At 30.1% G+C, this 18,983-nt stretch overlaps 2 protein-coding genes across 2 annotated transcripts; both read right to left on the reverse strand.

The window, feature by feature from the left end:
• Nucleotides 1-1,283: 1,283 nt before the first annotated feature.
• On the reverse strand, nt 1,284-6,912 carry LOC146952528 (topless-related protein 1-like). Its single transcript, XM_085739800.1, has 13 exons — nt 6,830-6,912; nt 6,001-6,180; nt 5,754-5,867; nt 5,512-5,670; nt 5,221-5,324; nt 5,061-5,095; nt 3,731-3,865; nt 3,210-3,320; nt 2,909-3,085; nt 2,642-2,773; nt 2,459-2,551; nt 1,877-2,232; nt 1,284-1,455 (listed from the first exon to the last, which is right to left on the reverse strand). The coding sequence occupies exons 1-13, from the start codon at nt 6,910-6,912 to the stop codon at nt 1,284-1,286; spliced, it is 1,851 nt and encodes a 616-aa protein (XP_085595926.1).
• A 3,272-nt stretch (nt 6,913-10,184) lies between these two features.
• On the reverse strand, nt 10,185-18,738 carry LOC146952529 (Galactosyltransferase family protein). Its single transcript, XM_085702584.1, has 12 exons — nt 18,491-18,738; nt 18,307-18,370; nt 17,752-17,801; nt 17,089-17,276; nt 15,827-15,887; nt 15,637-15,709; nt 15,085-15,208; nt 14,894-14,981; nt 14,265-14,315; nt 12,393-12,464; nt 10,951-11,063; nt 10,185-10,560 (listed from the first exon to the last, which is right to left on the reverse strand). Exons 1-12 carry the CDS (start codon nt 18,616-18,618, stop codon nt 10,538-10,540), a joined length of 1,035 nt encoding a protein of 344 aa, XP_085558710.1. The 5' UTR covers nt 18,619-18,738; the 3' UTR covers nt 10,185-10,537.
• Between the last annotated feature and the right edge of the window lie 245 nt (nt 18,739-18,983).

Raw genomic sequence — 18,983 nt, forward strand, 5'->3', positions numbered from 1 at the left:
TGAGAATAAATTGTCTAAATTTCTTCTTAAAAAATGTCTAACTATCTTTTCTTTGGAAAATTTTAGTTTAAAATTATTTTAGGTTTAAAACAAGATATCATTAGGATTTGCAATTTTTATTTAAATATATATGTTTTGGAAATATGTTTTGCTTTATAGTTTTGTTATATACATCGAGCCATGAATAAAAATTTAGAGAGAGACTTCTCCATTAGGAAAAGAGATTTCTTCATAAGAAAAAGTATCTCATCTCATATAATTTTTGCTATACAAACATAAAAAATCTCATCAATGGTATCAGCAATCGATGTTCATACTCGAAGAAGAAGATGAAAAAAGGATAAATCAACAACCAAATATAGGTTCATAACAAACAAACAATGACAACATCTTCATGTATGACTTGTAACTAAAAACCAATGGCTAGATATTCATGCATTATTATGTATGACTTATAACCATCAACCAATGTCTACTTCTTCATATATTACATAAAGATGTAGATAAATAACAACCAACAACCCATACATTTTTATCTGTTGCATGAAACATGCTCAAGTAATGCATGAAGATGTAGATGAACAATACCAATGACTTACAACCTACATAATCATGTGTTATATGAAAGATACCCATGTTTTACATGAAGTTATGGGGGAGGAAGAACAACAAGTAAAAAGAAGAAGCTTTTCAACTTGATTCTCATATTAGATGCACAAAAGATATTTATTCAAGGATTGTGTTGAGAATAAAATGTCTATTTTTTTATTTTTAAGTAAGGATAAAAATAGAATCAAAAGATTATAACTCATTCCATTCCGCATACTTTTCAAGCAATGGTTTGAGAAATTTGCTCAATTCCGTCATAAAGCATATCCAAACAATTAATGGAATGAAATCTATGTTCCATTCCGCTCTGTTCGATTCCATTCTGTTCCGCTATGTTATGTTTCATCGATCCAAATAGTTTTTTTTTTGAAGGACAACTTGTACGACAACTTTGTAAATGATTTAAAAATAGCTTTTCATTAAATAACAACTCTTTTAATAATTATTGGTTTAAAGAACAATACTATCACAATTGTCGATTTTCAACCTGTACCGAAGAAATCCTAAAAAAACTTATAATAAATGTTAAGCGTAATTTAAAGGTTTTGTCAAGAAGTGTTATGACAAAAGCCTAAAAAGAGTTAGATATCAGATGCATCGGTCATTCAATAATCCTAAAATATGATTTTTTTTGCTTATAATAATGATCGGAGGGTGTGTTTTATCAATCCATCTCAACTTTGACTCCCTATGCTGTTAGCTTTTTCCTTATCCACTTGAGACATGATCCAATTACCACATGGTTCCTTTGGCTCGAACACATAAACATAACCATCGGTTAACCCTACAGCAAATTGGTTTGGTTTCTGTGGATGTGCAGCTAAAACAGTTGGGTAGATTTTCACACTGCAACAATCAAACAAAAAAAAAATTACATTGAGGGTCAAAGTTACATATGTACGGAATAAATATTAATTCAGAAGCTTTGAAGAGTTATTATTCTATTTGTATAATTAAAAGCATGAATTTATGATTATAATTCAAAGCTAAAAGCTAAAACTAAAATTTTCAAACTCTTGGTGCCCGAGTCTCAAAACCGAGTACCTCAAGGCGCAAGAACGAGTCTGCAACCAAGTGACCTCTCAGGAGACAGGCAAAAAAAATAAAATAAAAATCAAACTAACAATTAGTTTAATAAACAGATTTTACATTCAAATTTCACTATAAAGAATAAAAACAATATTTAACCTTTATGAATATTATGGTATGATAAAAAGTTATTGCAAACCCTGAAATTACAGCCAAGAAGAAGAAAAAAAAAAAGTACCTGGGAATTGATGAAAGGTGGTAAACAGAAGGCTGAATGTTATAATGCATTTGAAAATTTGATGCATCAAATATTGCCAAATTCCCATCAAGAAAACAAGCATACACCATTTGACCATTAGATGAGAATGTTGCTTGGCAGATAACTGTTGGAAAATTTGGATCCCACTGGTTGACACATTTTAGTTCTGTTGCTTCATAAATTGCAAGATGAATTTTATGTACAAAAAGAAATTTTTGCTGATCAGGGTGAAATTGAATCTGAGTTTCAGAAAACATTTGTGGCACATTTGGTCCATCTATTTGCAAGTTTCTCTCTCTCAATTTTTCCCAGCTACTGCTATCCCATACAATAATCTGCATATAAAACAAAAATTAGAATCAAAATAATGTTAAACAAAGTATTTACCGAACATAATAGTAAAGAGAGTTTAAATGTACTTTTGATCCCTTATTTCAACGTAAACAAGTACTTTTTATGACATGTCATATTCACTAATGATGTGGAATCACATTTGATGACGTGACATTGCGTAATGTGACAAAAAATGGGGGGTCGCCGGCGAGGAATTTAAATACTAACCTGAGGGCTTGCATCAGCAGAAACAAGTATATTCAAAGTATTTGAGAAGGCAAGAGCAGAAACTCGTTTAGAATGACCCTCAAGCTTTTGAACCTAGCATAAATGATTGATACATAAAGTTAGTTTAATTATCCTTTAAACATGTAATAATAATGCATGTCTTGAATGAAGAAATAAATATACCTCATCATGCTTGTGAACATTGTATATATGTATGCTGGAGTCATCCAAGCCAATAAGAAAAGTATTATTATCTTTAGGATAGAAGGCAAGACATGTTGCCATTGGTGGAGGTGGCATGAGAGTTAATAGAGTCTGCAATTATTATACAATGTGTGACATGATTAGTTAAATCATATTAATTTGGACCAAGCAGATAATGACTTGTATATTTGTAAACGATGAAAATAAAAGAGAACTATATTTGTAAGACTCTATCTTTAAGATTACCTTAAATGATAGCATATTGAACAAAGAAACCACCCCTCCTGAGGTTGATAGAAGGTAAGAATCTGCTTTTGATATAGCAAAACAGGAAACTAAATCTTCACCATTGGCATTTGTAAGGTCATTGCTCATGAATTCCAAACCATTTTTGGCCAATTGAGGATGAACTTGTGTTGTTGCCTACAAGCAATAGTTTATATATTATAGCAAAATCAATTTCCAAATTTTATTTTTATGAGAAATAAGAAAGTGAACATAAAATCAATGTCCAAATTTTAATATATCAAAAGAAAGGGAATATTACCTTGGCTCCCATATCAATACTAGTATGTGTCCATAACCAAAGTAGATGATTACCATTTGATGTCAATGCCAAAATGCCATTTCCCGAATTTGTGTAAGCGAGTCTAACAATCTGCTTAATGAAAACTTATCAATTGATAGTGTACTTTTTTTTGTAATAAAGTATCTAATTATATTTCACTATTATACCATGATAAAAAATATAGCTCAGTTGGTAGAACACATTATAGGTAGGGGTCGGGGTTCAAACACCGGATTCCTCACTTCTCCACATATAATATGTGTGAATCTAGCCACTAAGCTACTTGACAACAAAAAATTGTAATCTCAAGATGCTACTTTATCAAATATCTTACTTATAAGACACACATTAAAGAATAAAATGATCAAGATAAGTTTTTTTTTTTTTTCATTGCAAGAATAAAAGGATCAAGATATTTTCCTATTGCTAATGATATGTTTTTGTCTTGAGTTAATGATGTAAAAAACCAATAATATCAATTAATCATATAAATGTCATACCTTGTTTTCTTCGGGCTGTCTAGGAAGTAGCAACATATGGCATTGAGATGGTGTACAAATCTGAAATACACTTTCTGATAATTTGTGGGATTTTTCAATTAAATCAGGTTCCAGGTCCATCAAATTTTTACCACTCTAAAAGAAAACAGAAAAAAAAAAAAAAAAACTTAGCATTGTAAAATCATAATAATATGTAAACGAAATGTCTAGACAAGAAAACCTCAAACAGCCAAATATTTGTCTATCAAGGTAACCATACAACACTACTTTTTTTTTTTCTTTAACCTTCCGATTCTCACGGATATAACACTACATTTCATAGATAAAACAAAAAACACATTATGTGAGAATGAGATGTAAGGAGTGTTTTATTCATTCTTCACAATGATACAACTATTATATGCAAAGGCCTAGATTGCTTGTATTCCACGTAATCTGCCAAGACTTTTTCACTAATCATCTGATTAGGCAATTAATATCTAACACATTTATGGATAAAAAGAATGTTCAGAAGAAAAATAAAATCGTTTTTGATTCGAGATTGGGAGTCGATTTCTTGACTCAAGTTGTTTGGCTTGTTTTGGTGTCTTCCGACATACCGAGGATTGATTGGTGGTGGAATCCGAACGAGTGTGGGAATTTGGCTCAGTTGAGGTGTAAGAAGGTGAAGTGTTGTTGTTAGGGGGTTTTAGTGGGTGTGATGGTTTTTTGGAGTGGCTTTGGTGTGAGTAGTAGGCGATGAGTGTTTGGATTTTGTTTCTGTGGCCCTTCACAATGGAGTGTGAAATTTTGGTTCAACTTTTGGTTTATGTTGGTTTTGTGGGGGATTAGCTTAGTTTTAGTGTTGATTTACTTTTGGAGGTTTGTTTTTTATTGGTGTTTAAGATGTACCGTGTATGCATTTCTTCTTTTGGGTGTTCCGCCTATATACGACGCTCTTTGCTTCGTATTTTATGTCTTACCGGTCTTTGTTTGTTTTGTGCAAAAGACTTAATTATTAATAAATTTTGCCGTTAAAAAATAATAAAATCACTGAAAATTATAAAAGATTTAAAATAGGGTTTGCAATTACATTGTGATTGTTGACGAATGCAGCAATGCGGTCTAGATTGAGTTGGGGAGACGTCCAAATCTTTAATGTGTTGCCAAGTGCAATTTAAAACAATGATAGTTAGTACAAACCAAAATAAATTAAAATACATTTATAAACTTTCATAAAAAAATCTTAATAATATACAAAAAAAAAAAACCTTTTCAAACCTAAAACAAGTAAAATATTATTTTGAATTATAAAAGAACTGAGGTTAAATCAATATTTTATCCAACTGACCTCATTAGGCACCCCAAGATTATTCAAAGCTGTTCCTGCATAAAGGTCATGTAAAATTACATCATTAGGGCATAGCTTAAATTACATCACAAGGTTGCAAAATTTAGGAGGGAACCAATTTTGATGAGATATTATCAAATTAAAATATCAAAGTTTATACCTTGATTTATTGCAGCAGGGGATGGTATGAAATGATTGACATGATTCATAAAGAGGCCATGTTCTGGAGAAGCTGCAGCATTATTTTGATGCTGCCAATTTAAGCTAACAAATTGAACAATTAATAAATAAAATTTCTACATGAAGCTGAAATGAACTACTTAATAAAATGTATAATAGTAAAAAACTTATTTCATAAAAAAATATATTTATTAATTCTAATGCAATGCACTAAGAAAATATGGAGCATTAATATCAACTACTATATAAATTAAGGAAATAAGTGTGGAACCTTGCATTTAGAAGATGTTTTAGCCTCTGACAATCAATATCAGGAAATTTCAATTTTCCTTTCAGCATAGGATGTTGCTCTATGATTTCCTTAATTTCATTCATCACAATCTTTCTTGCTGAAATTGCATCTTGATATGTTGAAAGTAATTCATGTTCCCTAATCAGGTTCAACAAAAACAGTTACACACATAATGAAGAATTCAATTCACCATACCCCAACAAGACAAATATTGCATATACCTTATATTGTTGAAAGTCAATAATTGAGTCAATTCTTTAAATACTTCCTCATTCCTTGAGCGGAAGACTTTTAGATCCTTCGTAAGGATTTCTATAGCCTTGCCTTGATTGTTGCTGATGAAATAAGACAAAACAAAAATTAGAATAAGAAAAAAATTATTACGATTTTTAACAAATAACATAATATATATATATATATATATATATATATATATATATATATATTGGCCATAAAATAGTTAATTACCTGTCCAAAGCCTCGTAGTATCTTTGTTTTCTCAATTCAAAGTATATTTTAAGTGAATGATTATTGTCTTCAACTTTTGTAAATCCAGAAAGATACTTCTCAACTTCATCCCATTGGCCTGTAAGTATCATCTCCTCAAAATACTTAAAGTCAAAGTACAACCCACTTTCACGCTCAAACCTGTTAAATTAACAAAAGAATAAAGTTAAAAAAAATGAATTGTCAAACAAATAACCATATTTGAGTCCAAAACAAAAAAAATATATTGACTCATGTATTGATGTTTTTTTATCTTTTTTTGTCAATAAGTTAAAAGCAGATTAAAATAAAAGAAAAAACAAAAGCTTTAGTGACCTAGTCTCATACACTACTTAATCAGAAAAAAGGAAAATAAAACGGAAAGAGAGACAAAAAAAAATGCAAAAGCAACAAAAAACCAAATTAAAAAGTGTTATGAGAATCGAACATAGAACAAGCATTATAAATATATGTGTTCTAGTTTTTTAAGCTTTATTTCCTAAAACTTTGAGACAACTTTCACTAAAACTTAACTTTGAGAAAACCTCACTAAAACCCTCTTATCAACCAAGTCATCATCATTGCCCTAAAAAGTTTCTATAAGGCGCTTATCCTGAACGACACTTTGGTTATTTAGAAGGATCAACTATTGGAGCTATTGATTCTCTTGTAAATTATTGGTGCATAGTTTTTTTTTTTGTTTTAATAGTTTTTGACTTTTCAAAACATAAAACAAATAACTGTTCACATATATAGCATTGAAAATTCAATATAGGAATTGCCAAAGTTGAAGAAAAATAGAGAGACATACGTGTGTGCTGTTTCCTTTAAACCTTCTTCTGCAAAACAGTGTAACAGGAAGAACAGCAGAACCTCCTCGTTGAAGTTATACATCTTGATAGTATTTTCTGTGTTAATTCACCGGAGAGAGAAAAAGAGGTTTTGGAAGTCAACCAACACCCGCGAAATAAACAAACACTTTAGTGTAATTCTCTAAGCAATATCACAACTGTTTGTAACCTAATTTAAGATGTCGCAAGGTATTTATAAGCAGCAAATATAGTAACATAAAAACAAACCATATAACAAAAATCGCAGTCATATCATCATATATAAAAGATAATAATCTAGTCAAATCCTAATAAAAAGAAACTTATTTAAAATCGATTGACTCTTAAAATAAATAAAAAAAAGGTAAATTTAAATTAAAATATATTTGACAAAAAAAGTACAATTATCTTCTTCAGATTTACATCAGCGATCTTCACTCATTTTAAATATCTTAAAAGAGGGTTAAATTTTTTACTACAAAAAGGTATATATATATATATATATATATATATATATATATATATATATATATATATATATATCCTTTAAACTATTCTAACTACAATTTTATCTTCTGTCAAAAAAAAAAAACTACAATTTTATCTTTTTAATAGTATTATTTAAAAAGATAATTAAATTATAAATTGAAACAGTATAAGTTGAATTTTTATTTAATTGTATTACTCTCTCCGTTCCTTTTTAAGTGTTGTTTTAGAATATTAACACTAAAATAACGAAGTCTATTTTTGCACTTTTTCTTCCTGTTATACCATCATTTTAATCCACCAATATATTCCTATTTTTTTGCACACATTTTCTCTTTCCAATAAATTTAATATGTTATCTTTTTCACGTAACAAAGATTTGTTAGTTACTATCTTTTTCTTCGACAAATTCTTATTTTTTTTGCACACTCTCTCTCATAACAAATAATTGTCAATTTTCTAAATATTGTTCTTCTATCTTGTCAAATGAGTCTTCAACTATTTCTCCATCTTCACCCCCATCAGCCGTTCCAATGAGTCTTCCCCTCTTTCTTCCTTTTGAACATTCATGGAGTCTTTTATTTTATTTTTCTCTCAGATTTGTTTGTATATTTTGCTTGAAATTTTTAACAATTATTACTCATCTTATTATAGAATTTTAACTATTCATTGAACCATTATTATAGGTAACAAACTTTTGTTTAAATTTTACGATAACAAGAAACAAACTTTATTTAAAAAAAAACAACAAACTTTAGTTTTCCATATATATCATTAATTAGTTTTATTGAAAAAGATAAGAGCAATTGACAAAGGGTATAGTTGACAAATCATACCCTTAAAAATACCAAAACGACAGTTAAATAGAAACAAAAAATATGCACTAGAACGACACTTAAAAAGGAACGAAAGGAGTATATTCCAAAAAGTTATAATCAAATAGGCTTAAATATGCCACTAGTCCATGCAGTTACACCATTTTTTTTGGGTTCGCTCCCTGCACTTTTTTTGTTTGGTTTTAGTCCCTGCACTTTATAAAAGAAAAATTGGTTTTAGTCCCTGCCGTTAGTTAGACGTTAAATAAATAAATCAAAGTTAACGGAGGCTTAAGGTGTATGTGTGTGTGATTTTAATTAAAATTATAATATAAATATTTGTGACTTTCAAGTTGTAACAAATCATGTTTATCTTTGTGAATGACTCCATCACTCCAACAATATAGCAAATACAATATAAATTATTATCTTTTTTAATGATATCAACAATATAACATTAGACAAATTTGTTTAAGGCTATAATTAAAATCGAGAAAAATCATATGTATCCTTTTAATATATAGATATATAGGCTAGCAGAAAGACCCTTTAAAAAAATACTAACGAAAAGGACGGACACTAATGTGTGTTGAGGCAAAATCCCTAAAATATTTTAAAGATAAACAAACCATTAAACATAACAATTGACAGTTATGATAATTCTTTCAAAAAAAATTGACAGTTATCATAATGTATTATTATTATTATTATTATTATTATTATTATTATTATTATTATTATTATTATTATTATTATTATTATTATTATTATTATTATTATTATTATTATTATTATTATTATTATTATTATATGTATTATTAATAACAACAAAAAAAAATATGTATTATTAACAATAATTGATAGTTACAAATTACAATGAATAATATTTTCTTTATTTTTTTTTTGAGAGGACCTTTTTAAAATTTATTTTACTGAATTATTAAATGCATTATCAATCAAGGAAGGGGTAAATAGACATAAAATATTATTTTTTTTACAAAAGACTTGAAACAATTATATACGGTTCAAAACAAGGCAAAAACACAAGTGAGGTAGTCCCTCCGTCCCAAATTATAAGGAAAAAAAATCACATTTATTAAGAAAACTAAAACATAAGAATTTGGAGTATAGTTTTTTTTGTGTTTTCTGTGGAAAAAGTTTTATAGGAAGATGTAAAAACAATTTTCATTGGCTATTGGTTATGGAAAAAATGAAAGAGAGAGAAAATTGAATGTAATTTGCATTTGATTTTATGAATAAACAAAAGTTTTTCTTGGAAAAGAGATTTTTTTTAAAAACAAGATTAAATAGGATAAAAGTTTGTCTTTTTTGCTTATATTTTGGGACAAAGGAAATGAGTTTTTTTTTTCTTATATTATAGGACGGAAGGAGTATATATTATCATTTAAAAAAAAACACACACAGCGAAGGCATATATATGTCACTACAGAAGCATCATACGCAGTCCAAGCATTTTGTTTTTAAAGTATAATAAATTATAAAGGGTAAATATGGGTTTTACTTAAAATAATAAGGGTAAAAATGAAACAAAAGATGATAAGCTTTAAGCTCAAACGCTACTTAAAATATCCACTATCTACTATATTTATCTATTTACTTTCACAAATGGAGAGGATTTTAACTCAAGTGATTAAAAGGTTGCAATAGTTAATGATTACATTAGTTTTGATGTTTTTTTGACTTTTCCTCTTATAATAAAGATAGGAGGGAGTATAATTAAAGTGTAACTGATTTGGTTATCAACCCTAAATTTTAAGCTTAAATTAACTCATTTGATTCATGAATAACAACATTCAATGATATTTTCAGTCTTAAATATCGTTAGATGAAAAAGGCACCAACGGGTTCTAGCCATGGAGTTCAATTCCTATTAACAAAAAAGACAAATAATGCTTCGATAAGCAATTCACACATCAACAATTTTTTAGCAATAGGTCAGCTTGGAGATACGGGTTGATAAAAGACAAATCTTATTAGGGACTAAAATAAGAAAATTTAGGAATGCAAAGCACCGCAAGAGAAAAACGGAAAAATATAATTTGCTGTCTGGGTGGTTCAATGCATTAATACACAATATATTAAACACCTATGCCTTCTTTGAATTTTTTCCTCTTCAACATTAGATCATCAACAGAAGTTTTGTGTAAAACAATAATAACAGAGGAGGCCTATGATCATATAGCACTTCCATAATGTAGTGTATCTAAAAGAATGAACAGATCATTGTAGGTATAAAAAGGAATTCTATTGGTTGTCTGCAAAGCTCTCAATGTTGTATTGGATCAAAAAGAGTAAACATAATCTTCAACTAACATTGATCGTTAAACTCCGAGACAAGTAGTGAAACATGTGGATCACATCATCCAATCAAGCCAACGAGCATACCTTATCTGAAAATTGGATACCACTAGTAAGACAAGTTCAATTTTGTGAACTTAGGTAGGGGCAAAACAAATACATATACTGTATATATTAAGATATAAGCACAATCAGTGTAAATTAGGTAACAAAACACTTGCATTACTTGCTTTGAGTTTTTTATTTAAAAATATAATATGATAGATTGGTGAGTTATCAATTTTACACTGACGGTGCATATATCTATAATTTCTTCAATATATATTGAAGACACATTAAGTATTTTTTTCTTGATACATTATATATTGAAGACACATTAAGTATTTTTTTCTTGATACATTATCTTACCCAAATACATTTTCATTTTCCACAGATTCAATGGTCATAAAGTAGTGACTGAAACATGAGGATTGGGAGATTACCTTTACTGATGCTACTGCAGCAAAGCCGACTGTCGTCTATATATGTTGATTGGACGCCCATCATCCATGATCCCAATGTTGTATCATCATAGGCATAGGTCTTCAAAGATACACTACATTTTGTTTTTGGATAGATCAAGATATGTTACTAGATTAGAAGAGAAAATAGAAGTATCTTCTGAGAGAAAGCAGAGTTAAACAAAAAGCAACATTTAATATCATCACTGTCTGAATCCCTCATATCCACCCGAAGATGCAATAATTTGTGCTCGGTAAAAATGACGTCATGTATAATATTAAAAGGAAAAGATTTTTCTCTCAGCCAAACAGGAAAGAATACCAATCTGACTGGCTATAGGTTCTTTAGCTGAACCTCTTGTCAGCTCTCTCAACTATGGAATTATCTAGATAAACTTTTAAATTGTTTTCATTTTTAATAGCATGTTTTATGGTGTTGTGTCCTATCTTGGAAATAGGAACATATAACTGCAAAAAAAGAAGAAAATCAAGTAGCTTCAACTCCAATACCAGCCAAGAATATGGCACAGTGCAATAGCCAATTAATATCCAAACCCTACTCATTCTCAATTAGCCGAACATTAGGACATCTAGATGCCACACTGCATCATCCAAAATGCTAATTGAGGCCGCCATGCCACAAAATTAAAGCTAGGCAGTCAGGGGCGTAGCCCTTCATTGGCAAGGGGTAGCCTTGGCTACCCCAAAAAATATATTAATCTTTAATTGATTGGTATAAATTTATATTCGGCTACCCCAAATAATAAACATTGAGCTACCCCAAGTAAATTCAGTTGTCGAAAACTAGCATAAACAAATTAAATGGACATGGAGTTTCTTGCAAATAACCTATTTGTTTACATTGGAAAACACATTATTAATCTATTTAGTAAACGGTCAATTATGGATAAAATTGGCTTCTTGAAATGCATTTTACCCAACTTTTTTAAATAGCTATTATCAATTTTTATCCTTTGTTGTTGGTTTAATTTACATTTCATATAAGTAAAAATTATTGCCATTTTTTTCATCTATTGATTAATTTTCGGATTAATTTTTTTTAGTCTTTACAACACTTGCGATTTTTGAGTTATGTTTCTAAGATTTTGTTTGATTTTAGTCCTTAATTTTTCGTTAGAGATTAAATGCAAGACTAAAAACACTTCTATTTTGTAAAATTTTAAAAAATTGAGACAGAAATTGAATAAATTATTTTGTAAGGACTAAACCTAAATAATTATAATCTATGGGACTAAAAACATTTTTATCCTTAAATTTAATATATTCTTTTTAAAAATATTTTATTGTTCCTTTATATTTGGCCCCTGCATAAATTTTTTGCCAGCTTCGCCGTTGTAGGCAGTTAATTGCAAAGATTGTTACAAACAGAACCTCCTTGTGCAAATAAGACATTGAGAACTAACCTGTTTATGTTGATGTACTGTGCCAAATTCTTCGAAAGTATAACAAGCGAACCAGATGCATGTCGGAAATACCTATAGACAATAAAGCAATAAAGATCAACGCTGGCCATTCCAAAAAAAAAATAAAAATAAAATCAACACTAGAAAAAATAAAACAACTCAGTATGGAGATCCATACTCCATACTACTAAAAAAGTAAAAAGGTTCCATCCACAATATTTATACACAGAGACTTCTGTCAAAAGTATGCAACATGCATTTTCCATTAGGAGTTATAATACCATACCGTATCAACCGATCTATATATTAAAAGAACAGCAAAACATATTCATATATAAGTTAAGGGACACATGGCCTGTCAAAGAGTTCTACATTCTAAATATATACAATACTTTGGAATCAAGTGATGGGAATTATAAAACATTAGTAAAGTAGCATGTGATATACAGACATAATGAACTAATGAAGTATAAACAGCAGATTGTTTATCATTGTTTTGAAAATGATAACTAGTATTATTGACCTGTGCTGGAAACTATGATAAAAATACTTATGTACAAAGGATAACTTTTTGGAAAAAGAAAAAAAAATTAAATTTATGTCTTATGACTCTTGTTCATTTGAATTGAAGTAAATGTCAAAAAAGATTAACAAGTTATCATGGAAAATGGTGACAGGAATATGGTAAGAAGCAATAAATATTAAATATTCAATAATTCAGGTGGTGATGATGACGGCAATAATGATGAAGGAAAACCGGCCACAAGCGAATAGTGGCAATGGTGATGGAGCCCGATGAAAGGATGGTCATAATGGTAACAGAGGATGAGTCCTAGTCAAGATATAGCGGCTAGTGACGGTAGCAAAAACGATGACTGATGATGACAATGGCAGTAAAGACGGGTGAAAAGGACTAATATTGAATTTTTTTGCATGCCCTCATAATGGTATTTTGTTGCGACAAAGTTGTGACACGTTGGTGGTTCAAATACCATTGAGGGCATGCAAAGCCTATTTGTAACCACCAACGTTGTGACATAGTTGTGACACGTTGGTGGTTACAAATAGGCTTTACCAACGTTGCCCTCATAATGGTAACTTGTTCAAATACGCTGTAAATTTTCAGTTTTAGGTTCTTCCATGGACACTATTATACCCACATTCTGATAAAAATTTATAATTACAGCGTATTTGAACAAGTTACCAAATGTAAAAAAAAAAAAAAAAAAAAAAAACCTACAAGCAATGGATGTTATAAATAGGAAAATGTTGAATCTCTCAATTTATGCATACAACTTATTGTTCTATTTTCCTTCTCTACCATGGTTAATGCTATCAAACTCACAATAAACAATCAAAGAAACACTTCAAGCAATCCATTAAACCCCATATGGTTTTGGGCATTATCCAGTTTTTCACATCACTACTCACTAATGACATATATGAATCAAAGACCAGATGATTCCATTAATTGGTGATTGCATGTAAAGGCAAGAAAATGCATAATTCTATCGCATTTTTCATTAATTATCAATATGATTGAAACAATTTAGGTAATGATACAGAACATGCGTTTAAACAATATAAATTTGGCAAAGAGATGACAGCATATAACAGGAATTTATTGAGTATGCTGAAGTTACAAATTAATTGTTCCCTCCAATTTTTGTTATTAGTACTTAGCACTGATGTGAGATATAGTGAAGACCAAAGATTATTAATTTACCCATTCAATTCAATGATAAAACAACAAAGAATAATGTATTGGTTTCAATTTAAGATATATTAAGGCATAATCAGGTTGAAATTCCTGAATAAACAAAAACAAATAAATCACCAAATCTTTTCTCATCTAAAGGGTATATTACTTACGATTTTTCATCCCCAAATTTCCACCAATCAGGTTCATACCAAAGCTTTCCCCTGAAAACAAAATAAGGAGCTTATAAATTGAATCCAAAAATCTCAATTGAAAAATCGAACTTGTAAAAAATTTATAAAACAAAATGGTATTGTAACTTCGATGAAAGAGAAAATAACAAGCGATAAAGAAATATAAGTGTAATTCAGGGAGAAAAGATTAAGCACAGGAACTTAACAATTTAAAATAAAAACATTCATTATTCATTAGTCATTAACACATTCGATGGGAACCTCTAAACGCCAGGGAATGCAAATTTCCTTGGCAAATATGAGGCATCCCTAAAGATAATTAACACATTTGATGGGATGAAAATTAAGATAATCGGTGACATCCACAGATGTGGTAACTTCGGAGTATTATTTTTTTTAAAAAAAAACTATGGTAATAATTCTGAACACAAAAATGGATACTGGTGAATAAATTTCAACACAAGTTCAAAACAGTAAAATGAACAATTTCAAACAGCTCAAAGAAAAATCTTCTAGGACCATCTACACTACATAAAAACTGGCAAATATTTTCACACATCTTTTATCATAAATAAATTATCAGAGTTAGTTCAGATAAAGGAGAGTACTCTTCCGATATCACGTCTCCTGACTTCATGCATCCAATATATGCGCCATCCTGGCCACGTCGACGGTCAAGAAGAGCAATTAAACCCTCTGTTAGGCCAATGAATAAAGTTAAGACTCGATTTCACATGGTATTAGAGTTAGTTCAACATAATCTCCTAAATACACGCATTCAGTATTAAACCATCATTACCGAGATCAATGTCAATACTGTCATCAACTTTCACATAAAAATCAGCATCCCAGTTCTGAACCGCCGTACTAAAGAAGATTTTCGCTTTTTTAGGCAACTCTTCTTGAGCTTCCTCGTGACTTTCCTATTACGAAAAAAACAGATGGTCAAGCTCTATACTGAGCTTGTTCAACAAGGTTCAATGACATGGAAGCAAGCTCAAATGAGTATTTCATTTACAAAAACATTGATAAACACAATGGTCAATAATTGTCCTTTGCTCCATCCCATCAAAACTTTAGTTCCACCAGAAAAAGAATAATTTAACCACCACATCAATGCTTCAAGTCTCCCTAAGATTGAAATATTTAAGAAATAATGCAAGTTTTAAATGAGGGGAAATATTATCAACTTGCATATGCATGTACTAGATAACCCTGAACTGTTAATACCCTAAATTTTAAGCATCTATGATAAGCCAAATTTAAAAAACAATTCAGTGCTTCCTGTCCACTCGCACAATCCAAGGTAAAGGATTGAGCTAATTTAAATTACATAAAACACTTTGCTTACAAGAATCAAGAAATCTTTTGTTGAGCGGTTTTCCTCATTAATATTGCGATCCAAGCTATCACCTCGATTAGGACTGTCAATAACAAATTTAAAGGTAAAATAAGATTCAAAATGCACATAATTAATCATTAAATTTTCAAGAAAATATGTATTAATATCATAGCCAGTATGGATAAGTGCGTGGAAAAACCTCCGACCAATTACAAAACGTATGATCACTCCTCTTTCTTCAAGTTTTTTCAAGGCATCACCTGACAGAAATTTGAAGAGAAAATGTCAGTGATATATAACTGACCTATAAAGATAACCATACAAATAATACTCAACAAAATCAAACCCAGCGACCAGCGAACTAGTCAAGAAGCATAAAAATGTCAATTTGAAGTTAACATTGAGTCTCTTGTGTAACTTCATATTAGGTTCTCAGTCTTAGTTCAAAGCAAGCAATCATAACAACACAACTCAATTAAATTTCCTTCTTAGAGAAACACAAAAAACAAGAGGTAAACCAACTGTTTACGTTCTCATCATCCAAAAAAGCATATATAATATATCAAATCTAGCCGTGACTTACTAAACCAATACTTTTTTTTTTGAAAAATCTCACTAAACCAGCACTATTATGAAAAGTTGCATTGAACACATGTAAAATATACGATGACCTAAATATGAACAACTCAATTAAATTTCCTTCTTAGAGAATCACAAAAAACTAGAGGTAAACCAACTGTTTACGTTCTCATTATTCAAAAAAGCGCATCTAATATATCAAATCTAGCTGTGAACCAATACTCTTTTTTAAAAAAAAAAAAATCTCACTAAACCAGTACTATTATGAAAAAGTTACATTAAACACATGTACAATGTACTATGACCTAAATATGAACAAAATAATAATAAAAAATTATCAAGGTGTTTTAACACAATGCCTGCGGTGCATTACATCTTTAACATTTGCTAGATAAAATATTAAAACTTATCCTAGGGAAACAAAGATAGAAAACTAGAAATCATGAAAATGGCAATAAACCATCAAAGTATAAATTAAAAACAAATCTACAAGAAACTAATAAAGTCACTACCAAATTTTTTCTAATAGTATAAACCATCAAAATCAAAGTATAAATGCGAAAATCCCACGCAATTTCAAATTAAGAGGCATAAAGTCACTCCCAAATTTAAATTCCAATTAAGACCACTGTCTTCTACTAACTACTACTAACTAAGAAAACAATCAAAGTTTGCATTTCAGCCAACATAATTGATATCAGTAGAGATCAAGCAAATGAGCACTGAACCTAAGATCAAGTCTCACCAAGGCCAATTTGCCTCTACTTTAGCCTACCCTGCCTCTCACCAGACAAAGTCTCAAACCTCCTTCGTAACCAAAAAAAGACGACTGAAGCACAGAAATTTACATGCTAGTGAATTTCAACCGAATTCCAAACATACCTCTAGGCATCCAAGACCCTCTGAATACATTTCTTTTGAGTTTGCTTCCAAATCCAGTATATACTCCAATAACAGCAAGAAGCCTACGGTCATAAGAACCAGTTTGCTGCCGTTGTCCTTTGAGGTACCCTTGGCTCTTGGCCAACGACAATTCCATCTCAGCTTCCACAATCCTCCTCTCCAGATCCCTGATAAACAACACACACATAAATCCCTTACAAAACAACATCATAAAAACCAGTGTCGTCAAATATCAAATATAGCGTGTAGTGCAACGGAATTTGAACAAACTACTCTCTCTATTCCTTTTTAATTGTTGTATTTGCAGAAATTATTCGTTCTTATTTATTGGTTGGTCAATAATACCCTTAGTTATTTACCGAGAGATAGGAATAGATGTTGACGAGATGATAAATGATTAAGATTATTATTACAGAGAAAAAAGATAAATAGTCATCAAAAGTAACAATATTTATTGTTGTCTTGATATGTATGAAATGCCTTAAAACGACAACTACAGAGAAACAAAGCGAGTACTATTTTACACGATCTGCGATTGACAACACAGATAAAAACAAACTAGATATCACCGAAAACAACAAATTAACCGAATCTAAAAAAAATATATAAAATAAGTTTACACAAAAAAAAGAGCAGAATTACCTGCACCCTAGTACCATTAACTTATCTTCCACTGTAAGAACCTTAGGCCTCTGGAAACAAAAAATAAATCACAATATCATAGGTAGATAAACTAAAAATGAAAATAGCAAAGACCTAAAAACAACACAAATTTCAAAATTCAATTGTAAACTATATAAAGCACTAACAACACACACATGGACACATCAACACTGATAATAATTTGATAAAATAACATAAACAAATGCAATTTCGTCTTGGTGTTGAGCACTGATACATGTGGAACACCGAACATGCCTTCGATCAAAAGCATCATGCTATAGAGATCATAAATCATATATACTCTATTGTGAATAAACAAATCAGCATCTAAACATGATATACAGTAAACCTGTGTTCTAAAATTATTATCAGTGTTGACGCGTTAATGTCGTGTTATGTCAAGTGCTTCGTACCGAAAACAATATGGATTTCAAAATTCAATCATAAATCATAAAAATCAGCAACTAAATTGATATCAAACAAAATGAATTTGAAAATTAGAACTGAAAAGAAAAGTAAAAAAAAAAAAAAAACCTGTGCGGAGTTCTTCTTGAGAAGACTAGCAAGTAAATTCCGATTCTCTGCATCTTGCCATAACCTAACACATTTTTGATCAAAATCGAATACGTTAACGTTTCACATCACAAATTCAAAGCGAATAGTAGAAAAGAAGATGAATCGAATTGAAATGAATGAGAATCGGATCGGAATAAGGAACCTGCCGGCGACGTAAAGCCAAGCGACGCAAGAGAAGAAAGCTAAGAGAAGAGAAGGTTTTGATGTTTGAACGAGTTTTGATCTTCCTCCTCCTCGCTTCGAAGTCGATGTTGTTGGTAATGTATCCATTCTCTGAGATTGATTGATTTCAGTTCACGATTCCAATTGATATTTATGCAAATCCTCAACTCTCTGTTACTGCCTGCCTGCTACAGTGCTACTACAAACAAAACGTACAAGATAGATAGAGAGAGAGACAGAGGAGCTTTATTTTCAAAGATTTTATTTATTTATTTTGTAGGAAGGAGGTAAATGGTGTGCATTTTTAATTTATTAGTATATTGTGAGCTTAGCTCAGTTGATTGAGACAATGCATAAAATATGTAAGGTCCGGGATTCAAACCCCGGCCACTACCAAAAAAAAATATCATTATTATTATTCCTATAGATAAAAAAAGAACAAAAGAAATAATATTAAGAAAAAAGAAAAAAGT

This window comes from Medicago sativa, chromosome 1, assembly GCF_051527215.1.
Source record: "Medicago sativa cultivar Bolivia chromosome 1, Bolivia_mono, whole genome shotgun sequence".
NCBI classification, from domain to species: domain Eukaryota; kingdom Viridiplantae; phylum Streptophyta; class Magnoliopsida; order Fabales; family Fabaceae; genus Medicago; species Medicago sativa.